Source organism: Hemiscyllium ocellatum, chromosome 38 (genome assembly GCF_020745735.1).
Source record: "Hemiscyllium ocellatum isolate sHemOce1 chromosome 38, sHemOce1.pat.X.cur, whole genome shotgun sequence".
NCBI classification, from domain to species: Eukaryota; Metazoa; Chordata; class Chondrichthyes; order Orectolobiformes; family Hemiscylliidae; genus Hemiscyllium; species Hemiscyllium ocellatum.
This window is the reverse complement of record NC_083438.1, coordinates 32211701-32224255: the sequence shown is the minus strand read 5'-3', so window position 1 is coordinate 32224255 and position 12555 is coordinate 32211701. Positions and strand designations below refer to the sequence as shown.

General features: G+C 52.3%; 1 protein-coding gene across 1 annotated transcript; it reads right to left on the bottom strand.

The window, feature by feature from the left end:
- Positions 1 to 1650: 1650 nt before the first annotated feature.
- On the bottom strand, positions 1651 to 12010 carry btg3 (B-cell translocation gene 3). Its single transcript, XM_060852587.1, has 5 exons — positions 11868 to 12010; positions 7574 to 7754; positions 5432 to 5569; positions 4615 to 4822; positions 1651 to 3574 (listed from the first exon to the last, which is right to left on the bottom strand). Exons 2-5 carry the CDS (start codon positions 7744 to 7746, stop codon positions 3371 to 3373), a joined length of 723 nt encoding a protein of 240 aa, XP_060708570.1. The 5' UTR covers positions 7747 to 7754; positions 11868 to 12010; the 3' UTR covers positions 1651 to 3370.
- Positions 12011 to 12555: the final 545 nt, after the last annotated feature.

Below are 12555 nucleotides of genomic sequence, written 5' to 3'. Positions count from 1 at the left end.
GATGACTTGGGCAGACTGACTGAATAGGCAAATACTTGGCAAATGCAATATATAATGTGGGTAAATGTGAGGTTACCCCTCTGGTGGCAAAGACAGGACAGCAGATTATCATCTGAACAGTGGCAGTTTAGGAAGAGGTGAGGTGTCACAGTGGAACAGTCGCTGAAGGATGGCATGGAGGTGCAGCAGGCAGAGAGGAAAGCTAGGGGCATGCTGGCCTCCATAGCGAGAGGATTGAAGTAGGGATGTCTTGCTGCGGTTATACAGGGCCTTGGTGAGACCACACCCCGAGTATCGTGTGTAGTTTCGTTCTCCTGGTCTGAGGAAGGACATTCCTGCTCTCGAGCGAGTCCAACGAAAGTTCACCAGACAGATCCCTGGATTGGCAGCTCTGACACGAGGAAAGGCTGGAGTGACTGGGCTCATGCTCGCTGGAATTTCGAAGGATATGGGGAGATCTCAAAATCCTGATGGGACTGGACGGGCTAGATGTGGGAAGAATGTTCCCGGTGTTGGGGGAAGTCCAGAATTAGGGGTCACAGTTTAAGAATAAAAGGGGGTAAAAATTCAGGACTGAGATGGGGAAGAATGTTTTCACTCAAGAGTTGTGAATCTGTGGAATTCTCTCCCCTAGGAAAACGCTGGGGACAGATAGACTCCGGAGGGAGCTGGAGCAGCTCAAGAGATCAAGGGGTTTGCAGAGAGAGTGTGGGAATGGGATACTGAGATTGCAATATCATCCAGGATCCTATTGAATGGTGGGACAGACTCGAAGGGCCGAATGGCCTACTCCTGCATCTATTTTCTATGTTATTGATCCCTCCATTAAACGGAAAAGTTTCTTACCATCTATCCTATCCACGCCTCTCAACTTTACACATCTCAACTATGCGCCCTCCCCCCCTCAGTTTTCTCTGCTTTAAAGAAAGCCCCCTCCCCCTCCCCCCAGACAGTGACCACCATTTCACTGTGACAATTCCCAAATCCCTCACTGCCAATCAACCGAGAAACACATCCAATGGGAAATCGCTCATTATTCCAAACATTTACCAAAAAAACAGAGCCACGCCTGATTTTGGGATAAATGTGTTTGGGGGAACCAAAAGGCAAGTAGGTTAATTTGTGAGCAAGTTTTGAGAAGATTTGTAGCTCAGGTTGAGGTTCTGGATGTAAGTTTGCTCACTGAGTTTTCTCATTGCTCTGCTATTCTGGCAAGTGGGGTGTTAAAGGGAGGTTTGTATTTAAGACTTTTTGGGTAGTACTTGTTTTAGACTAGATTACTTACAGTGTGGAAACAGGCCCTTCGGCCCAACAAGTCTACACCGACCCGCCAAAGCGCAACCCACCCATACCCCTACATTTGCCCCTTACCTAACACTATGGGCAATTTAGCATGGCCAATTCACCTGACCCGCACATCTTTGTGACTGTGGGAGGAAACCGGAGCAAACCCGCACAGACACGGGGAGAACGCGCAAACTCCACACAGACAGTCGCCTGAGGCGGGAATTGAACCCGGGTCACTAGGCGCTGTGAGGCAGCAGTGCTAACCACTGTGCCTCCCACATTAGGCATTCGTCCAGGAAGTACATGAATTTTAACACAAAACAGAACCAACAGGGTGAGTGAGACGATGACAGCGACCCAGCAATTATTTATTCAGTTCCCAATTGCGAACACAAAATGTACAGTCAATAAATATCAAGTTTCATTATAAAAACTCTCCCATTCACAAATTGGAACAGTAACACTTTACAAGTCTGCTGTCATTATTCGGATTTCTGTAAAAGATCGAGAGACAAGGAAGGGAGTTGGGGGTGTGGAAAGTGGGTCTGAGCCGGGGGGGGTTAACTCCCACTCCCCCTGGGGGAGCTTGTACCCCTGGGTCAGAAGCACCAGACGGGTTCCGGGGATGAATGGAATATTCCGGAGAATCCAAGCTGCCAGGATTGTTAGGAAGGTGGATGGTGTGTTGGCTTTCATGGACAGGGGGGATTGAGTTTAAGAGCCGCGAGATTATGCTGCAGCTCTATGGAGCCATGGTTAGACCACACTTGGAATATTGTGTCCAGGTCTGGTCACCTCATTATGAGGAGGGACGTGGAAGCTTTAGAGAGGGTGCAGAGGAGATTTACCTGGATGCTGCCTGGACTGGAGGGCATGTCTTACGAAGGAAGGTTGAGGGAGTGAGAGCGTTTCTCATTGGAGCAGAAAAGGACGACAGATGACTTGATTAGAAATGTACAAGTTGTTGAGGCATAGATAGCCAGAGACATTTTCCCACTGTGGAGATGTCTATCACAGGGGCAGAGGACATAATTTTAAAGGTGATTAGAGGAACATTTCAGGAAGATGTTGGAGCTAGGTCCTTTACACAGAGTGGCAGGTGTATGGTAGTTCAGTCAGATGCATTAAGGACATTTACGCATCACTCGACTAGGCACATGGATGATAGTACAATGAAGGGTATGTCGGTTAGTATGATCTTAGAGTAGGATAAAAAGGTTGGCACAACATAGAGGGCCGAATCTATTCTATGTTCTTTCTCTTCAACTGGGGGGGTAGAGGAGGGAGATCCTTACCCAGCCTGGGTGGGAGAGACACCAACAACTATTCACACATTGAGGGGGAGCAGCAGCTTAAAATAAATCCCAGGGTCCAGACTTTATTCCTCAACACCTCACCATCCCCCTCCACAAGAAAAGTTCTCTAAATCCCCCTTACTCCAAAACAAAATAAAAAGGATATTTTTTAAAATTGCCAAATAAATATTGCAGAACACATTATTTCATTGCCAGTTTCTGACCCCACAGGCTCCAGTCTGTTCCAATGGATAGGCCACCCCCAGTACCCTTTGGGCTATTCAGCAATGGCAGGCATCATATTTTAGTTTATTTTAAAAACACGAGTGGGGCTCAAATTTCAACATGAATGAGCAATGAGGGGTCAGGAAAAATACCAAAATTACATACTCCATCAAGCCCAACGGGACATTAATTTAAACAGGTACACAGGATCAGAGCTATTCAGTATTTGGTGAAAAACCTGAGCTTCTGGATTTATGACAGACACTGTCTCCATGCCAGAGAAAATATACACAGCCCCACAGGAGCAGTAGTGTGGATCTCATACTCATATATACAGGCAGAGTGACCTTTCTGCACACACTTTCACTCTCAGTCTCACTCACTCACACACACACACACACACACTCTGTCTCTCACACACTCTGAGACATACACACACAGATGTACAGTTCTCTTGCTTGCAGACCGCCTGTGTGAACGGACACAGTTCTGTCCAGCACAGCAGCCTCAGCACAAGCTGAGGGACGTGTTCGATCTCTCTCTCTCTCCGGACTGGATTCCTGTCATTTGTACCGTTTGCCAATCTTCGAGCGTTGTGTCCGTCCCCGAGACAGGAGGAAGCCGGGGGGAGGTCTCAGGACCTTGTCCAGCCTTGGCATCAAGTAGTAGCTGACCAGGGGCACGGGCTGGTAGAAGGTAGCGTACTGGACCAGCTTGTGAGGATACTGGGGCCACACTGCAGCAGGCTGGTATAAACCTCCAGGCACCTGGAGGAAGAAAAGGGACAGTCAGAGGAATCAAAGCAACAAGCCCCAATCTGGCCTGCAGACTGGACAGAATCTGCATTTCCATAGCGCCTCCCATCACCTCCATGTTCCCCAAAACACATCGGCAAGCTCCCCCTAGCATTAGTTCTTTAGTGTTATTGGTCGAGGGGCAAACTTTGGCCTCAGGACCCCAGAGAATGCTCTCAGAACAAACAGTGGCCGTGAGATCTTTTATACCTCTCATCAGTACAGTGCTCTGACTCAGCACGGACCCTCCAGCAACCTTCAACTGCTGCATCAAATACACACACATTACACTGTTATTGTAGGGGCTGGAGGGGGTTACAGAGAGAGAGGGAGGGGATGTAGGGGCTGGAGGGGGTTACAGAGAGAGAGGGAGGGGTTTTAGGGGCTGGAGAGGGTTACAGAGATAGGGAGGGGTGTAGGGGCTGGAGAGAGTTACAGAGATAGGGAGGGGGTGTAGGGGCTGGAGGGGGTTACAGAGATAGGGAGGGGTGTGTAGGGGCTGGAGGGGGTTACAGAGATAGGGAGGGGTGTGTAGGGGCTGGAGGGGGTTACAGAGATAGGGAGGGGTGTGTAGGGGCTGGTGGGGGGATTAGAGATAGGGAGGGAAGGAGGGGGTGAGAGAGAGATAGAGAGGGGTGTAGGGGCTGGAGGAGGTTACAGAGATAGGGAGGGGGTGTAGGGGCTGGAGGGGGTTACAGAGGTAGGGAGGGATGGAGGGGGTGAGAGAGAGAGAGGGAGGGGGTGTAGGGGCTGGAGGGGGTGACAGAGACACAGTCAGGGAGGGGTGTGGAGTGGGTAGCGTTTCAGTGTGAGGTGGGATGTGTGAAGCTGGGTTTGTGTTGGAATGTCCCACATGACGTCCCTGACACTGGGGACCTCCCCCGAAAAACGTGTTGCTGGAAAAGCACAGCAGGTCAGGCAGCATCCAAGGAGCAGGAGAATCGACGTTTCGGGCATAAGCCCTTCTTCCTGATTGGGTACCTCCCCCACACCGCCCCCCGCATTCCCTTTACCTTGGTGGCAGCCTCTGCCGTTTCCCCCGCTGTTGTATTGATCGGTTGCTCTTTGGTGCGTTCCTCCTCATCCGAGGATGTGTCGGTGTGGTAGTCGGACGTATTGCACTCAGAACTCCCAGCTTCATGCTCAGAGTCTAAAGACGACACTCTCCTGGATTCCTGCTTAAACTGTGCCACGGTGAAGGGCTGACAGCTCTCTCCAGACCTGCAGGGATTCAGAATTACACAGTCCCTTAGCCCTATGCTCTGTCCCGAACCACACACCCTCCTTACCCCAGCCACAGCTTCCACAGACACAGGGGAAGGCCATTTGGCCCTCTTAGCCTGTGCTGGTTCTGTCAAAGAGCTCCCCACTTCACCCCCTTGTGAATTTTCCCCCTTCCAGTGGAGACTGTTCCCTTCCAGGCAATGTCCCAGATACAACAACAACTGGCACCCTCCAAATACACATTCTCCTCCTCCCTGTGGCTCATGTCCTGATTCTCTCCAACCCAGTGTCCCTCCAGTGACTGACCCTCCTGTCCCCAGAGATGGTGTCTCTGCCTGATCGAAACCCCCACCCCACCCTGGGGGATTCAGTCTCCTCCTTAACCTTCCCAGCTCCCACTCCCACATCCTGTCCCTCACCCCGAGAGCGTACAAGTCAGTGGCTGAGGGCTGAAGATTGTGGGGAAGCAGGAAAGGGGAGGGTTATCCGAATCAGGCACAGTCTCACTGAATGCTGGAGGAGACTCAATGGGCTGAATGGCCTCTTGCTGTTCCCAAATCATGCTGCCCAGAGTTGCTCTGCCCCAACTCTAGGCTGGCTTCTCACCTGCAGCACACCTCGCTGGGGTCGATCCACAACGTGATCTCCTTGGGCAGTCTCAGCTGGTTATACTCCAGGCCACAGCCTTCACAAGCAAGCAGCAATGATGGGTCGGTTTGCTGTTTCTTGTTAATCCGAATACACCTGCTCAGAGACAGAGAGGGGAACACAATCAAGGAATACCAAGGATACCATGGGAAATCTGCTCAGTCTGTTTCCAAATTCATAGGAACTCCTACTGTCCCATCACCCCACACACCCCCTCCGGCCCCTACACCCCCTCCCTATCACTGTCACCTCCTCCAGCCCCTACACCCGCTCCCTGTGTCTATAACCCCCTTCAGCCCCTACTCCCCTTGTCTCCTCTTCCAGCCCCTACACCCCCTCCCTATTTCTATAACCCCCTCGCCCATCTCTGTAACCCCCTCCAGCCCCTCCACGCCTCCCTGTCTCTGTAACCCCCTCCAGTCCCTCCACCCCTCCCTGTCTCTGTAACCCCCTCCACCCCTCCCTATCTCTGTAACCCCTTCCAGTCCCTCCACCCCTCCCTGTCTCTGTAACCCCCTCCAGCCCCTCCCTGTCTCTGTAACCCCCTCCACCCCTCCCTATCTCTGTAACCCCCTCCAGCCCCTACACCCCCTCCCTATCTCTGGCCTCTCGCGCATGCCGAATTCCCATCGCACCTTCGGCTGCTGTACCCTAAAATGCCTGGAGGCCCCCCGAATTTGCCCCAAACCTCTCCATCATCTCTCATCCTCCTCTCTTTAAGTAAAAGCTGAGCTCCTTTGCTTGATCAGACTCTTGGGAGATGACCTCGTGAGGCTTGGGGAACAAGTTCTGGCTCCCATAGAGCACAGAGACAATTTTGCGGCAACGCCAAAGGCGCTAGAGAAATGCAGGCCAATGTTGTTTGCGCTGTTGCCTGTATTGAAGGGCTCTGGCCACCGGATGGCGCCAGAACTGAGCGCATCGGTTTGAACCTTGGAGAAACACCGCCCTCAGGTGGGCAGAGCCCGCCATCGCAGGGGGACCTTGGCTCAATCCTGGCAGCTCAAAAACCTGCATTTCTCTAGCGCCTTTCGCTGCCTCAGTACGTCCCAGGGCGCTTACGTTAAGTATAACGGAGAAAAAGCAGCCAATTTATTCGCGGCAAGCTCCCACAGCGTTATCATGACTGATGTCTTGTTTCTGTGTAAAGTTTTTGTTGAGTTAAATACCCTTCCCAGGACATGGGGAGGTGGGTTGGTGGCCAGTTGGTGCATCGACTGCCCTCCTCCGAGGGCCTGTGGGTTCTATGACACCCACCCGAGGTGGTAAGTGGAAGTTTGAATTTAATGTCTAACCTGAAAGATGTCCCAGTCTCCCCACAATTGTACCTGCCTGCACCCCCCCCCCTTTCCCCAAACTCTGTTGCCTCTGTCCAAGGTCCTTCCTGGTCCCTCAGGTGGTCTCCAACACCACAGTGGAAGCAACAGGGCCTATCCTGATCTCTTTATCTGAGGAAGGACGTTCTGGTGATATAGGGAATGCAGTAAAAGGTTGATCAGGCCGAATCCTGGGATGGCAGGGCTGGGGTATGAAGAGGGGCTGGATCGGTGAGGGCCATATTCGCTGGAGTTTAGAAGAGTTGGGGGGGAGGTGGGGAGGGATCCCACAGAAACTTGTGAAATTCTGACAGGGCTAGCCAGGGTAATCGCAGGAAGAGTGTTCCCAGTTACTGGAGAGTCCTGAATCATGGTCTCAGGATACAGGCTGGGATTGAGATGACGAATAACGTCTTCTCTCAGCGAGTGTGGAATTCTCTGCCCCAGAAAAGGTTTGAGAAAGAATTAGAGGACGTTCTTAGGGCTAAAGGGATCGAAGGGTGTGGGGGGGAGACATGGGATTGAGGGACTGAGCTGAGTGATCAGATTGAATGTTGGAGCAGGGTCGAGGGGCTGAATGGCCTCCTCCTACTTCCTGTGTTTCAATGGCTCCTCCCCACTGAGGGTCCCTCCCTGTCATAACTGCACAGAGCGAGAGAGAGAAAGAGTACGTGGGTGAGGATGAAAAGAGGAGCATGGAACACCAGCAGGGAGCAGAGGGGCCAAACGGCCTGGCCCTGTGCTGTCCCATCTGAGACGCCGGGCGGAGGTGGTGATTGGTTACCTGTACGCCTGGCCCTTGCTGGGATTGGTTGGGTACCAGTGGCCCTGGTATTTCTGCCGCAGCACAGTGGTCAGTCTCTCCCCGAACTCCTTGACCTTGTCCTGGGCCAGGTCACTCCGCCGGGTCACCAGGCTGACTAGAAAGACCACAGCGGCTCTGATCTCCTCCTCCATCCTCCGACCTAGGGACCCGAGAGAGAGGGGGGGGGGGGAAAAGAGGGTCAAAACCAACTGCTACTGTGGCACAGATAGGACAGGCCGTTCAGCCCATCTAGCCTGCTCTGCCATTCAACCTGACCCCTTCCCCACTTCCTCCCCCATTGATCCCTTTAGCCCTGAGACCTATATCCAACTCCTTCTCAAACAATGGCCTGAACCCCTTTCTGTGTCAGAGACTCCCCCACTCTCTGAGCAGAGATGACATGTCTCCTGCTCTCATTCCTACCCTGTATCCTTAGACTGTGACCCCCCCCCCCACTTCCCCAAGTTCCGCCCACCCCCTGGTCATCAGGAACGTCCTTGCCTGTGGTTACCCTGTCTAATCCTGTCGGAATTTTACAAGTTTTTAGAAGATTGCCCTCAGTTTTCTAATCCCCAGGGAATATATTCCTAACCGTTTCAGTCTCCCTTCATCCTGCCATCCCAGGATGGAGCGCTGGGAAACCTGCACTCTCTCCATCGCCAGACGATCCTTCCTCTAACTGCGCGCGCACAATCCTCCAGGGGTGGTCTCACCAAGGCTCCCTGTACAATCTGCTTGCAAATCAAGAATGACGAGGACCACTGAGCTATTGGACTACAGCAGGCATCACCACCTGACAGGCTCATTACATTGCATCTACACTCCACCTGTTTAAGCCCCTACTGGGTGGCAGCCCGTGTACAGTTCTGGTGTCTATACTATCGAAAATATAACTGCAGGAGGCACGGGAGAGGACGCACAGGACTCTTAGCAGGGAATTGTGACAGAAACGACAGAGTTGACCAATCAAGAAAGGGATGACCACTCTGGGAATCTCCCCTCCTGAAGACCGAGTGCTAATGGGTTCCCTCGCTGAGAGGACCAATTCCGGCGTGGGGCAGGGTGACCAGAACGAGGGGACATTAATAGAAAACAATCCCATATCAATCCAGTGGGGAATTTGGGAGAAGGAGTATGTGAGATGTGCTCCCACAGGGAGTGGGGAATGCGAGACTCGCTCCCACAGGGAGTGGGGAATGCGAGACTCGCTCCCACAGGGAGTGGTGGGGGAAGAAGAGAGAGAGAGAATGTGGGACTCACTCTCCCACAGGGAGTTGGGATATTGTGGGACTAACTCCCAAAAGACCGTTCGATGTGGGAGCAGAATGAGGCCATTTGGCCCATTGATTCTGCTCTGCCATTCCATCCTGGCTGATATGATTCCCAACCCCATTCTCCTCCCTTCTCCCCATGACCCTTAGTTTCCCCCCCCTCACTTACTGATCAAGAACCCAGCTCAACTCGGTCTTAAACACACACAGTGACTTGGCCTCCATAGCGCCCTGGAGCGATGAGTCCCACTGATTCACCAACCTCCATTCTATAGAGACGGCCCTTCGCTCTGAGGCTGTGCCCTCAGGTCCCAGTCCCTCCTACTCATCTTCTCTACATCCACTCCATCCAGGTCTCCCAGTATTAGAGTCAGAGATATACAGCATGGAAACAGACCCTTCGGTCCAACTTGTCCATGCCGACCAGATATCCCAACCCAATCTAGTCCCACCTGCCAGCACCCGGCCCATATCCCTCCAAACCCTTCCTATTCATATACCCATCCAGATGCCTCTTAAATGTTGCAATTGTACCAGCCTCCACCACTTCCTCTGGCAGCTCATTCCATACACGTACCACCCTCTGTGTGGAAAAAGTTGCCCCTTAGTTACCTTTTATATCTTGCCCCTCTCATCCTAAACCTATTCCCTCTAGTTCTGGACTCCCCCACCCCAGGGAAAAGACTTTGCCTATTTATCCTATCCATGCCCCTCATGATTTTATAAACCTCTAAGGTCACCCCTCAGCCTCCGACGCTCCAGGGAAAACAGCCCCAGCCTGTTTAACCTCCCCCTATATATTCTGTAAGTCTTAATTGAATTCCCCCTTATCCTGATAAACATTACCAGGGTTGGCACGGTGGCTCAGTGGTTAGCACTGCTACCTCACAGCGCCAGGGACCTGGGTTTGATTCTAGCCTCGGGTGACTGCCTGTGTGGAGTTTGCACATTCTCCACGTGTCTGCATAGACTTCCTCCCACAATCCGAAAATGTGCACGTTAGGGTGGATTGACCATCTTAAATCACCCCATAGTGTTCAGGGATTAGGTGCATTAGTCAGGGGTAAACGTAGGGTAAGGAGACGGGTCTGGACCAGAGGGTCAGTGTGGACTTGTTGGGCCGAAGGGCCTGAATCTGTGATACAGAGATCCTGAGCTGATCCCAGGGATGAAGGGAGGATTCTCGTGAACCTACTGTGGACCCACTGCTCACAATATCCCAAACACAGTCTGACCAGAACCCTACACACCATCAGCAGTATATCCCCCTCTCTCTGAACACATGGAGCCCCTTAGTCAGCTCTCAGTGGGTCAAGCGCTAACTTTACAGGCTCACGCTCAACTCTAGAGACATAGAGACCCTTCGGCCCAATGTGTTCATGCTGGCTATCGAGAAACGACCTACTTTAATCCCATTTCCCAGCCCTACGGCCTGTCAATAGGAAACGAGAAGCCTGAGACCACTGGTTGGAAATGTAACAAAACAATACGCCATTCGGCCCATCAATCCTCCTCCACCATTCAACTTGATCATCCAGCATAGTCTCCCTTTGATCCCATTAACCCGAAAAACTAAATCTTGGAAACACCCAACATTTTGGTCTTGATTGCTCTGGGGCAGAGAGTCCCCCCCCCCCACCTTCCCCCCCACCTTCCCCCCCACTCTCAGTCCTACCCCGTATCCTTAGACTGTCCCTCAGTGTCACCCACTCCACCCTCATTCCCTGCCCCTTGCCCCTCCCTCCCTCCCTCAGTGTCACCCCCTCCACCCTCACCCTCCCTCCGCCCCATGTCACCCCCTCCACCCTCAACCCCCGCCCCCTGTTCCTCCCTCAGTGTCACCCCTCCACCCTCATTCCCTGCCCCTTGCCCCTCCCTCCCTCTGTCACCCCCTCCACCCCCATCCCCTGCCCCTTGCCTCTCTCTCCCTGTAGTTCCTCTCACCCCCTCCCTCCCTGTGACACATTGTTTGGGGGGGTGGGGGGTGGGGGTGTTCACAGCTTGTACTTGTGATAGCAATCCCTGATCATGGCACCAAACACCCGCCCTCCTGGGGTGAAGCAGCGATTAGCGGGAAGTTAACACACACGCCACACACTTCCAGATGAATTTCCCCTGAGACTATTGCAGAAACTGTAACTTTCCCTAGTCGAGGTCTGGACATATATCTGCACCCCCCCCCCCCCCCCCTCCCCACTCCAGCTAAATAAAACTGACACCACTACCCCCGCCAATCCCACAGAATTAACTCAAAAACTACAAAGATCTCCACCCCCCCCCCCCAATCTCTATCTCGCCTCAACCAAAACATAATTAAAAGCAAGAGCTGAAAATGTGTTGCTGGAAAAGCGCAGCAGGTCAGGCAGCATCCAAGGAGCAGGAGAGTCGATGTTTCAGGCAAGAGTCCTTCTTCATGAAAGCAATTAAAAGCAACCCCTACAGAAGAGAGAGTGTGTGTCCCTGTGTGTGTGTGTGTGTGTGTGTCTTTGTGTCCCTGTCTGTGTGTCCCTGTGTGTGTGTGTGTGTCTGTGTCCCTGTCTGTGTGTCCGTGTGTGTGTGTGTGTGTGTGTGTCTCTGTGTGTGTGTGTGTCTGTGTGTCTCTGTCTATGTCTGTGTGTCTCTGTCTATGTCTGTGTGTCTATGTGTCTGTGTGTCTATGTGTCTGTGTGTCTATGTGTCTGTGTGTGTGTCTGGGGGGGGGGGGGGGGGTCAGGCATGCGTGCCAAACTGCTTTCTTAAAAAAATATATATTATTTTAACACCACATTGTGTTTTCCCTCCCTCCCTCCCCCCAACTCATCATTGACCATTACTGACTCGTCCCTTAGTGTCTCCCAGAGTCAAGATAATTCCATCTGACTTGATGAATCCAGTCGAGGGAAAAAATGTTATTGGTTTAAAAGTAAGAAAAATACTTAGAGTTTTCAAAACTTAAAACAAATTAGAAATTCCAGCGCCTTAATTAAAGGGAAAATCATTGACAGAGACACAGATCTACTTACAAGTGTCAAAGCTCCCAATTACAGCTCACCACCAACAAATACTGGAGTTTAAAGTTGTTGGAAGTTTTAGTTGTCGTTTCTTTCTAAGTGAAGGTTTCTCCCAGAGCGTCCTGTTGCTCTTCCCTCTCGGCTTCCTGGGTCCACTAACTCACTCTGCAACGTGACTGAGGGTTTCTGTAAATTACTACCGACTTACATCAGGAAAAGGAATGATTCAATTTCTGTGTCACCGACCCAGCTGGGGCGTCCCCGCCGTGACGTCACTGACCATATAAGGTATGGGCTTCCGCCCGCCCGCCCTCCTTCAAGGCGCCCTGGGCTGAGAGGTGGCAGCTGCATTTCTCTAGCGCCTCTCTTCTCACGGAGCAGGCTCAGCGCCCAGCAAGATCCCACAGACTGCATTGTGACCATGAATCATTCCCTTTTTAAGGGCAAAAACAACAAGCATTGACCAGGGACTGAGGCCCCCTGAGGCAACACAGACTGGTCCCTTATTCTCTTGTCAAACTGATGCGGTGGGATCGTCATGTTCGCCACTGAGGCCAGTTCAGGTGTTATGTCAACATAACTGACAGTGCCCACTCCCTCAGCACTGACCCTCCGACAGTGCGGCACTCCCTCAGCACTGACCCTCCGACAGTGCCCACTCCCTCAGCACTGACCCTCCGACAGTGCCCACTCCCTCAGC